The sequence below is a fragment of the Prionailurus viverrinus genome, chromosome C1 (genome assembly GCF_022837055.1).
Source record: "Prionailurus viverrinus isolate Anna chromosome C1, UM_Priviv_1.0, whole genome shotgun sequence".
Classification (NCBI taxonomy): Eukaryota; Metazoa; Chordata; class Mammalia; order Carnivora; family Felidae; genus Prionailurus; species Prionailurus viverrinus.
The window spans coordinates 126,349,372-126,361,482 of record NC_062568.1 but is presented as its reverse complement, the minus strand read 5'-3'; the positions used below and the strand labels follow the sequence as shown (position 1 = coordinate 126,361,482).

The 12,111-nt window shown below is 35.1% G+C and overlaps 1 protein-coding gene across 1 annotated transcript in view; it reads right to left on the bottom strand.

Moving 5' to 3' along the window:
• The window catches only part of COL11A1 (collagen type XI alpha 1 chain), a 182,563-nt gene that overhangs the window by 18,985 nt on the left and 151,467 nt on the right, over positions 1 to 12,111 (bottom strand). Inside the window, exons 51-57 of the mRNA XM_047868859.1 lie at positions 11,740 to 11,847; positions 11,393 to 11,446; positions 10,454 to 10,507; positions 9,374 to 9,427; positions 3,338 to 3,391; positions 3,105 to 3,212; positions 2,592 to 2,645 (exon numbers count right to left, since the gene is read on the bottom strand). Coding sequence (XP_047724815.1) covers positions 2,592 to 2,645; positions 3,105 to 3,212; positions 3,338 to 3,391; positions 9,374 to 9,427; positions 10,454 to 10,507; positions 11,393 to 11,446; positions 11,740 to 11,847 — 486 coding nt within the window. The remainder of the gene's footprint in view (positions 1 to 2,591; positions 2,646 to 3,104; positions 3,213 to 3,337; positions 3,392 to 9,373; positions 9,428 to 10,453; positions 10,508 to 11,392; positions 11,447 to 11,739; positions 11,848 to 12,111) is intronic.

The window sequence follows — 12,111 nt, the reverse complement described above, 5'->3', positions numbered from 1 at the left end:
GGCATTTTAACAGTTCTACTCTGAATATATTTAGCAGCATTCTCTGCTTGATTCTATTATAGTACTTACCACTTTATACTCTAACTGCTGTAAGTCAGCATAATTTATTTGTTGGTCTTTTCATTTGCTTCAACAGTGTCTTTCAAAAAAATTTATTGATGGTATATATGCATGAATGAGGTCAAATTTAGTTTTTTTTAAGTAATCTCTACCCCCAGGGTGTGGCTCGAACTCAGGACCCCAAGATCAACAGTTGCATGCTCTAGTGACGGAGCCAATCAGGTGCCAAAAATTTAGTCACTTTTCACTAAGAATATGAAATTGTTTCTTTTTCAAAACACTATTTCATTCAATTAATAATTCTTTGGTGCTCCTAATGCCAATTATGGCCTAAGTGTTTTACATATAACTCATTTAATTAACATAAGACCCCCATGGGGTAAAAATATATTAATAATCCCATTTAATTCAATTAAACTTCATAACATCCCATGAGATAGATGCTATTGATACTCTAATTTTTCAGATGAGGAACCTAATACTTAAAAAAAATAACTTTCCTGGGGCACCTGGGTGGCTCAGTAGGTTAAGCATCTGACTTCAGCTCAAGTCATGATCTCACTGCTCATGAGTTCAAGCCCTGTGTTGGGCTCTGTGCTGACAGCTCAGAGCCTAGAGCCTGCTTCAGATTCTGTGTCTCCTTCTCTCTCTGCCCATCTCCCACTCACAGTCTCTTTCTCTCAAAAATAAATAAACTTTACAAAATTTTTTTGAAAAAAAAATAACCTTCCTAAAGCAAGTCAGTGGTAGTATTTGTTTGTGAAACCAGGGAGTTTGGGTTCAGGGTCAAGGACCTTAACAAATAACCATGATCAAAAATTGACTACTAAAGTTTTTCATAGCTGAGTTGAAAAGCTCATTAAATTGCCATAAAATGCATCTTGAAGATGGTTTCTCTGACAGTCCTCACTTCACAAGGACTGACTAGCATTTTCATTAAAATTAGATGTCATTGTCAAAGTGGTTGATGCTATGAGAAAGCTGCAATATATTCACATAAGTACTCTCTGAGAAAACAAGCATCCAGAGAAAAGCAAGTCACCTAAACTGCCAAATTCCGATGCCTTTCATTTCACTCTGCTTAAAAGGGTTTGAGTTGTTCAGTCCCTTGCTCTGTAAACTCACATCTATCGGAGAGTCAGGAATATAAACTTTTATAAGCTGGAATCAGGTGGAATGTCTGATGGTTTTAATTTTAATATTATCTGAAGGAAATCTCCAGCATGATGTTTTTTATTTCATCTGGATAAAGGTCAGAATACTTACTGGAAAATCTGAAATAACAAGAAAAAAATCTCTGGCAAATTTTAAGTCTACATTAAGGTGCATTTTTTTTTCCAGGCACTGACTGCAGTTAGGAATTTACCATATCTAAGTAATTCCCTAAATAGTGGTGTAGACGGGAACTCACCCAGCTTCAGCCAGGCTCCTGTTATGCTGAGGGGGTCACCTGTAGATGTGATAATCTCCGGCTTGAGGTCACTCAAAATTTGATAATGTTTATCCCTTTACTAAAATAAATGTTCTTTAACTTTCAATGACAGTTAAAAAAATAACCTCTGTAACAGTTATGAAGTATTTGGTATATATTGTGGCATTTTTACTAAAAGGAATGACCCACATTCCTCCTCATAATTAAGATTATGAATATCAGTTTTGATGGCTCTCTGAGCATCTGTCAGGTAATTAATATATTCATGATAAGAGGTATTTTTGTAAAATTTAAATTGGCATAAGGAGGTGTTTGACTATTTGAACCAACATGCATCACACCTACATAATGCTGTATGTGTTATTTGCTGTTTTGATTAATCCCTTCACGCATAACTATTTTTGGACAATGAATTTCAAACACCTCTACCATAAAACAGAATCTGTCACCCAGAAGACAATGATTTAAGGCGAGACTTGGATTCTCACTTCTGTCCAAATTTTGTAGGGAGGATAGCCTTGGCACCTATAATAAACTCCCAACTATGAACAGTATGCCGGTCAACAAAGTGCTCTGTTGGATTTATAAAGCCATGTTTGAACACAGGGTTGATGATTGTAACCCAGCTTCAGTTGTAATAATTATACCTTTCTCCACTAATGGAGGTTAATGTTTTATCTTTCAGCCTGTGTGACTCACGAAGAGAACAATTTATTTGGTGAAGGAATCACTATGTGCCTGTGCCAATGTCATTCTTTTAAATGAAGTGCCAGGAAACTAAGTGTAATTGCATGCATTTGGGGGAACTGTCCACATTTGGAAAAGAACTGGCTGGGCCATTAGTGGCATTTTATTCAGAGTGGAAATATTTTTTTTTTCTCCAAAGGACAAAAAGGAAAGATCTGATCAAGGGGAAAAATTTCCAAATAACCCATCCCTTAGGATTACTTTCCTCTTTTTAGGTCTAAGTAAAATGCTTTCTGAAATATTGTACAAAATATAAACTATTTTGTAAGACACAATTTTGGAAATTCTAGCCTGTAAACAATTTTGCTTCTGGAGCTTTCCCTTTCGAAGTAACAGAAAAAACCATACTCACCATAGGACCAGGAGGCCCATCTTGACCTGCAGCTCCAGGGAGACCTTGCTCTCCCTATGGAAAATAAACACAATTGATTTTTTGATTAACAAAAGCATAGATATTTCTTCATTTCAATTTTGGAAACACAAAAAGAAAGCAAGAAAACATCATCTATGAATTCCATCCCATGGAGAACATCTACAAATGTTATAAGCAATTTTGAGTGTTTTTACTTTGTGTGTGCATGTCTAGATGGATACACGTATAAAAACTTCATATTGTTGAGTTCTTAGGGTTGGGTTTTCTCTTCTGCCTTTCTATGTTGGAATTCACCATGAACTTACTAAATAAATGATATCTTTAAATATTTTAAGAATATCTGACTTTAATGATTACATGACATTTACTGAATTCCTATGAGACATCCACACGATTACTTATGAAATAATGCTGTCATAAATATTTTCATTCACAATTTTTTGGAAATGAAACATTATTTTCAAAATGGCGTCTTTTAGCACAGGTGCTTACCACAGGGCCAGGGATGCCCCGAAGACCCTCTGGACCAGGCTTTCCAGCAGGTCCCTGAGGACCAACTGGGCCAGTTTTTCCAGGTGGGCCTTCAGCACCTGCTTCTCCCTGTTAGAAATAAAATGTTTGAACACATTAATAATGAGAAAAGACATCCTGTATGCTATTAAAAGTACTGAAATGGGTATTGTTCAATGTATAAGCCTTTCAAACATAATACTTGTATATCTTACCTTGGCGCCTTTTTCTCCTTGTCTTCCCTCTGCACCTGCTGCTCCAGGAGGGCCCTATAAACATCAAAGTACACGTAAAATATATATCGCATATAAGAGTAATGTAACTGAGGACTTATTCACAAATACTCCAGTTTAATTTGTAACAGATTCTAATAGGGACTGCGTATAGCTATTTAGTTTAAAATGCAATGAGAAAAATCAAAACCCTTTTATATAAAAACTTTCAGTTAGAATAGTAAACATAAATGAAGCACACATTGACAGATAATCACACATCAATGTAAGGAAACAGTAAAGATAATTTCTTTAAGAAAAGCTGATGACTTAGTTACCCTTAGTGTGTTAAATACTCAGGTATCATTTATTATGTTGTATAATTAGGAATGCATGTATCAGATTTCACTTTCATCCTTAAAGGTATTTTAAGATTGACTCCTTTTTTTATTTTTAGGCTCCTTTCTTAATCATAGAACATCCATATGTTATGTATACATTCTTATAGGATCATGTCCGACTGAGAGCATCACATTTAAAATCTTGACTGTCAGCAGAAATTTTATTTTCATTTTCTGGGACTATGCAATTCACATAAATAAGTGGCATAAAAATAGTTATCACTTTTTAAAACCTAATATTAGAGCAAGAGCAGAAAAAAAAAATCTTCACTCTCCATATGTCATCCAAAAGCCTATGAGGATATTCTGGTGTTTGCCTGACTTTTGTATAGCTGCACAGATTGCTATGGAGAGATGCTAGTTACTTATCTGTTTGAAGCTGTTCATAATACTCCTCCTTGACTATATAGGTATCTTTGTAAGATATCTGTCTACCCAATTCTCTTTAGTTCTTTTTTCATTAGCTTTGTGACTTTTAACAATTTATTAGCATTCCTGAACTTCATCCATAAAATATTACCAATAAAAATTCTCTTGCAATAGAATTGTTGTTAAATTTAAATGAGATAACACACGTAAAAGTATTTTTCAAGCTTTCTTGGGTAGTGGTATCAAACACAGATACGGAATCTGGGGCTTAAGGGCATAAAGCCTGGACTCAGATTTCCTGACTTCAAATCCTCGTCCCGGGCACCAATTAGCCTTGTGATCTCTAGAAAGTTATTCGCCAGGTCAGTGCCTCAGTTTATTTCTCTGCAAAATGTGGATAAGAATAGGAGCTATTTCCTAGAGTCATCATAACAACTTAATGAATTGATAAAGGTAAATGGCATATAACAGTGTTTGGGACATAGAAAACACTGAACAAACATTGGCTTTGGTTCTATCATTGGTAACATTAGCAAATAGTATAATTATTATTATCCATTAATGTATTTTACCTATACTTTTCACCATGTTGGCAACCTAAGAGTCAGGTCTAACAAAATAAGTTCTCAAATACACTTGTTGACACCATGTCAACAAATTATTTTTTCCATGCATGCTGTTTCTAATACCTGAAAAATATAAATTCTATGTTTGCAACAACTTGTTTTAATTGGAGATTTTTGAGTTGGCTAAAAAATAATATATAAGATGATCCTGCAGTATATAATCAGATTTTGATACCTGATATTCATATTTCCTTCTTACATTTATATAGTCATCTGTGAAATATAAGACATTTCTAAACCTTATAACAAAATGATGAGAAAAAAAATCATCTATAATCATTTATATTACATGATATAACATTCAAAGAAAGTATCAAATAAATCATTTTTTCAATTATAATTGACACATCTAAATTTTGTTTCTATTATATTGGATCCTCATGTCATTTTTAGTAACATTTCAAATCAACAGAAGCTGAGCACTTGGTTTGATAGCTTAATAGAAGCACAATACAAATGCTTTTGGCCTATAGAATGACCCCCCAATATACATTTTCAATTCATTCAAAGACATAGAAGATTTACAATTTTGTTATAAAACATTAATTTACACTCATTAACTGAGTTTTTATCACTTAACAAGCATTAAGATTCAATTTAATGTTGAAATTTTCTGCTCAAGTTCAAATATAACCACAGAAGGTTTAAAAAAGAAACTTCATGATCTCTAAGAAACTGCATTTCCTTTTTCCCCAAACTCTCTCTCTCTCGTATTCCATCAGTTACTTCAATTGTGTAATGAATTGTACTCAAAATCATCAACTGAGATTGAGGTTGGAGGTTGGGGAGAGTAGGGGAGATGGTGTTAACTGGTGAAAATAAGGTGCTGCAGGAGGAAGACTCCTCTCTTTCAGGTGCCATATTAATATGCTAATGGTGAGCTAATGGTGAGCTAGTCTTTCATTCGGTCTTTTAAATTCACATTTAAAAGGAGTATCAAGCACTTCATCAAACTCGGAGCATTCTGTGAACTCATTTATCTCTGAGAGAATCGAATATAGCATAATTTTCTCAATATCATCATGGTAACTCTATTGTGCCTCAACCAAAAGGTAGGAAATGTATACATTTTGAAGCAGTCTCTTGAGGCAGCAGCATTATGCTAACATTAATATATGCTTAAAACTTAAGTGCTTCTTTTTAATTTCATGCTATTTATGCAAGAGGATTTCTGTATAGAAGCATAAACTTCAAATAATTTAATGTTAAAATGTCATAAGTTATTTCGGTGTGATGTTTAAGATATTAACGTTATTAACGTATGCAAACCAAAACAACCATAATGACTGTGATTTTGGAAATAGAAATTATGAGATTCAACTGAACAGTGGGCTTTTCCTTATTCTGTCCTTTTCCTTATTCCTTATTCTATGAAACTTCATAGAAGTTTCCCTTAAACTCGTGACATAAGGGTATGGAATTTTTCGAAGGACTGCACTGACACACATGGACATAAAGAACAGAAGATTTATAAATATCTAGCTTTGGAGAAAAGCTAGTCATCAGCTGTCTAAAAATGTAACAAAAATACTGCTTTTACCACAAAGGAGTAAAGACAATCTGAGTTTGAAGAGCCTAGAGAATTTAAACATGAGTAAACTACAACACAGCCACAAAATTTTGATTCAAATAGAGTTTCTCCATCCCAAAAGGACTTCTTCCTTCTCTGAATGAACGTCTGATATCTGTCACGGTGGAAATCCATATTAAGTGGATTTTCTCTGTTCTTTATCTCATTTTTCCCATTTTCATTTATTTCTTCTATAATTTTTCCAGATGGCACAGAGTGTTTTTTTCTGTTTTGTTTTGTTTTTTTAAAGAAAAACTGGGATGAAAACACACTTTTTCTAGGGGAATATGAAGTTTCCTTTGAAAAAAATTAATAGTGCATATGGACAAATTCTTGTCTTACTTCTCATATATCTGCATAAACAGATGGGCAAGGACTTAATCTAGTGAACTACTTGCTGTACTTTCATGAGTGTTCTGATTAGAAAATGCCTCCTAAAACATAATACAGTAAAACAGGCCCCAGTTAATTCTCCACCAGTAGCCATGGTTACACAGGATTTTCTTCACCATGAGAAATATACTTCCTATAAAATACACAACATAACCTCTCCCCACTATTCACATTTTACAATATTATTCTATAATTTATCTCTTCTTCCATTCATGTAAAAAATATTTAAATTGTCCTTGTGTTCCAGAAATGTACACGGAGAATACAAAAAGATAAAACACCAAAAAAAAAAAAAAGACAAAAAACAAAAGAAACAAAAAACCATGAAATCCTAAGGAGTTCATGAAGTTTCATTATGAAGTTTCATTTCTGAAGATAGACACCAAAATTAACAAAGATAGTACATTATAAAATGTGCAGAGATGAGGTAGGTATATAAAAATAGGCACAATGTTGTAGTTTGACAGTAGGGAAGGCTTTCCTAGGAATCTAATCTCTGATCTGAATCTTAGTGTGGGTTAAATGTGGAAGGGATGTTTCCTTTTAACACTTTATCTTTTGACCATTCACATTCATGCATAAACGCATAAGGATGGAAAGAATATATAATGAGAATATATGCACATATATAACAACATGTATGTATGTAATAAGAATATATATATTATGTGGTGTATATATACAGGTTAAAGTTTTGTCTGCATTTCTGTTAATACTGGAGTCTTTAGAATTCCATTTAATGGTGCATTTTGAGCAGTTTCAAGTTATCATGTTTAAATTATTTTAGTGACCTCTAGGAGGTTTTTCAATAAAAGAGCGTGGACCTAGCTCTTGGTTTCAAACAGCTATAATGATAACTTGAGTATCAAAATTCCATGTTTTATCAACACAAACCATACAATCTTCTAGTGCCTTAAGGAAATGTACATTTATTCTCTAGTATTACAAATACATGACAGAATGTACATGTACTACAAATGACAACTTAATTTTCCTACTTGTTCAATAACTGTTAGAATGTTGTTTCTCAGTATCACTGCCACTCGTAACATTCTGGTCAATATTCTATTAGGAAGGTTTAGTATCATTTACTCATCCATCTAGAAAGTTTTAATGGCATTCAGACTGCAGGCAGAAATAGGAAGGAGATCTCAAAAATCATGTTACACTTTGTAATTACTTTCTAAGAATAACAGCCCAGTGGTTGCTGTGTGAGACATTTTTTTTTCTACCAAGACCATGCTTCAGGGCTGTCAACAAAACAAAACAAAAGCAATAAGAATATTATTTAGAATATAGTTAGAATATAAGAAGAACAGGGAAGGTGGAAGGTTAAAAAGCACTTGGTCAATGAAGAAACAAGTGTATTCAGGAAGATGTTTAGTATAAAATAAATTTATTTCTGGCAAAGGAAAATGTTTATAAATAGTGACTCAAATTTATATTGCTGAAGGAGAAAATTAAATTCTGTTCCTACTCTGTGAGAATGTGGAGTGTGAAAATCCCACTAAAGCAAAACTACCATTAGAAAACCACAGTAGTTCCAATGGCTCTGTGCCTTTGGATTACTGAAAGGGGAATGAACCTAAGAAATACATTTTGATGTTTACCACATATTTTGTTTGCAGGTAGGTCAGAAAATAGACTAAAGGAGGGATAGGAGAACACTGGATAATGACGTAAGTATTGTAAGAGGCAGGTCAACAGAAATGGTTTCATTATGAAAACAGTACAGTAGTAAGAAAAAGTTAATCTCCTATCATCCACTGGAGCCAATATTTTTTTTTTCAATATATGAAATTTATTGTCAAATTGGTTTCCATACAACACCCAGTGCTCATCCCAACAGGTGCACTCCTCAATACCCATCACCCACCCTCCCCTCCCTCCCACCCCCCATCAACCCTCAATTTGTTCTCAGTTTTTAAGAGTCTCTTATGCTTTTGGAGCCAATATTTTGAACAAGATCTATTTATTTACATTTTGCTGTAGTGTTTTGTTAAAATCCTGCCATGGTTCCAAATCAGAGAAGTTTGATGGTGTCAAGCAAGCTAACATTACATGCTGATTCCTGGGCTCTTTCTATTGATAGTTGCATTCAGATTTTTGCAATGTTTTTAGCTAGCAATGGACTTTGGCGTCTCATCTCCCTGTAGTTGAAGTTCAGGGTTCCATCAGTCTTTTACAACAGACTGCATTTGTACAGAGGGGAGACCTAAGCACAGGGAAGTGGGAAACTACTGTCTATTGTGACTGATTAAATCTGTCACTAAAGTATGTTCCATTTAAATAAGTATTTTGACAAATGTAAGAAATTACCCTATTCTCTAAGACTTATATTTTTTCAGCATCATTATAATATGCTGTCTACAGCTTAAGAATATTATGTTATACACATAGTAGATGAGTGGATGTTTCAAATAAAGAATTTTATTTTTTAAAAATGTTTATTTATCTATTGTGAGAGAGAGAAAGAGTACATGCATGTGCATGTGTGAGCGAGTGGGCAAGGGCAGAAAGAGAGAGGGAGAAAGACAACACCAAGCAGGCTCTGCACTGTCAGACGCCAGGCTCAATCTCATGAAATGTGAGATCATGACCTGATCCGAAATCAAGAGTAGGATACTTAACCAACTGAGCCACCCAGGTGCCCCTCAAATAACAAATTTTAAAAACTTACTCTTTTTCCAGGAGGACCTGGTGGGCCAGCCTCACCAGATGGGCCAGGTGGACCCTATAAAATGTGAAAAATAGCTTTTAATTGGGCATTGTTTTATGGTCCACAGCATTGTTTTCTAAATCTGGACTGAATCCAAACTTCTTTCTTCATCTCCCCACATCTATGTTTCCTGGATAATCTCAGCCGTATTTCAGATTCCTAAACTTCCTCTAGATATCTATAATTAGAGCTAGTAAATTCAGATGGAAAACTTTTTCATAGCTGGAAGAAAGTGACTCAAATTCTTTCTTCTTAAAACTGTGCTCTTTTTAAAAACTGCTAACTTATATCTGACAAGCAGCCAGTAGCCATACTAATTAATTGAATCATATGATTAATAACTCTTCTCATATCACATGCATTTGTGAAACCATAAAACTGTTACTTCTTAATTTCTTCTTGTACAAAACCAGCATTCTTATGGCAAGGAGTACTCAGCATGTTGGGCTATGATCTGCAAGTCTTATCTACACAGAATAAGCCTACAAATATCCAGTGGGGATGGCTCTGGAGACAAAACTATGTTAGGGGTGTGATTTGTCTTTGGCTCCTATTTAATTTAGTGCCTTCCTTTACCTCTTCCCTAAATACCCATATGTGGCCAAAGCCCCTGTTGAGTCATTCTCAAAGTAAAACAAAATAATGGTGATAGTCCAATACAATACGGAGTTCATTTAGGTTAGAAATTGAAGTGCAATCATGCTAATGATAGGCTGATAACATGGCTGTCTTCATTTAAGCCTTATTTGTGTTTTTAAAATAACTTTTTATTTAACACAAATGGATAGATACTGAATTTGACATAATACAACAAAATCATTAGTATGGCACCACTACATTTTTTATTATGAAGGTTGCTTATATTTCTTAAATCACATCGAGTAAGAAACTCCACGTAAGTTTGAACTGAAATTCAATGATAACTGACACTTCTTTCAGAAAAATGTGTACCCACCTAGCTATGCTTTTGAAAGTTTGATTACTTCTTTAAAATGTCTTGAGACTGTGTAAAGAGTAAATAAAAACAGTGTGCTTAATTACCGGTTGACCAGGATCTCCGTCTTCACCCTTGTCACCACCAACACCATCTTGACCCTATAATGGGCAATAGAAAGTGAACACAGATATTTCTCACTATGAATTTGCTTTTATTAGAAAAAAAGGGTATGATATCCTATCTGAGTCCCTGAGATAAATGATTACTAAAGGGACAAACAGAAGTATTACTAAATTCTTTCGATTGTATTTTAAGGATTGTGGTATCCCTCACTCTTTTTTTTTTTTCTTTTTCTTTTTAATTTTTTTTTCTTTCAACGTTTTTATTTATTTTTGGGACAGAGAGAGACAGAGCATGAACGGGGGAGGGGCAGAGAGAGAGGGAGACACAGAATCGGAAACAGGCTCCAGGCTCCGAGCCATCAGCCCAGAGCCTGACGCGGGGCTCGAACTCACGGACCGCGAGATCGTGACCTGGCTGAAGTCGGACGCTTAACCGACTGCGCCACCCAGGCGCCCCTCCCTCACTCTTTCGACAAAGATTTGTGAAACTGCTACCACATCAAGTTTAAAATAGTGTGTTGTTAATACAAGAAAAGAAGAGGATGGAATTAGTGTAGAAGGCCAGTGGATCTGTTCACCATGAACAGATACGGCAGTTTCTGAGACAGTATTTGCACCAGAGGAGACACAGAAATAAAAGCAAAGATGCTGCAACTTTGAAATAAGAGTAATGTTGCTACTCAGATAATCAGTTCATACGATGCAGCAAAGTCTGGAAAACTAACCCAAATGAAGAAAATAATCATGCAACAGAGGTCTAAATGTCTTCAACTATATGGATTTTATAGCTGCAGTTTACACTTTCTTTTCCTTTCTATTTTTGGGGGGTCCAATTAAGTAATCAAGAATTTAATTATTAACAACCAAGACACGGGTAACCTCCCCATCAAAATAATTCCTTTATTTTCCCATGATACTTACTGCAGGGCCAGGTTCCCCAGGAGGACCAGGATCTCCAGGAAAACCAACAGGACCCTAGAGGGATGTTTTTAAGAGAAAGAAGATAAATAAAAATATTTTTCATAAAGTCACAATATTCTGATGTTTAAGAGCTAAGTCATGGTAAAACCGTATGAGAGGATTTCCCTTCTTCCACTAGAAAATGTTCAAAAAATGAAATTAATCGAGAATGCTTATGCATATATGAAATAAGGAAAAGTCAGCTTCACCAGCTATGGGCCAGAGTTTCATGATTTCTAATCTTTCTATGAAAAACTCCTAAGTGGCTTTGACATAGGCTCTACCTGAAAGGGACCAAGCTCACTTACCGGGTTACCCTTAGGGCCATCGTCGCCTGGTGGTCCCTTAGCACCAGGAGGTCCAGCAGCACCAGGTGCACCAGCTTCTCCTTTCTCTCCTCTTTCTCCTTTGGGGCCCTACAACAAAGTAGGAAAAAGAATGATTACCTTATAAGCTTTAAATCAGGATTTCTTAGTCTCAGCCTATTGGGTCAGATAATTCTGCTGCTGGGGGGCTGTCCTGTGCACTGCAAAATGTTTAACAGCATCCCTGGTCTCTACTAATTTGATGCCGGTGTGTGACATCAAGTGTGACATTCCTCCTAGTGTGAACCAAAAATGTCTCCAGACATTGCCAAAATGTTTCCTAGGGGTCAAATTCACTCCAGGTTTAAACCAATC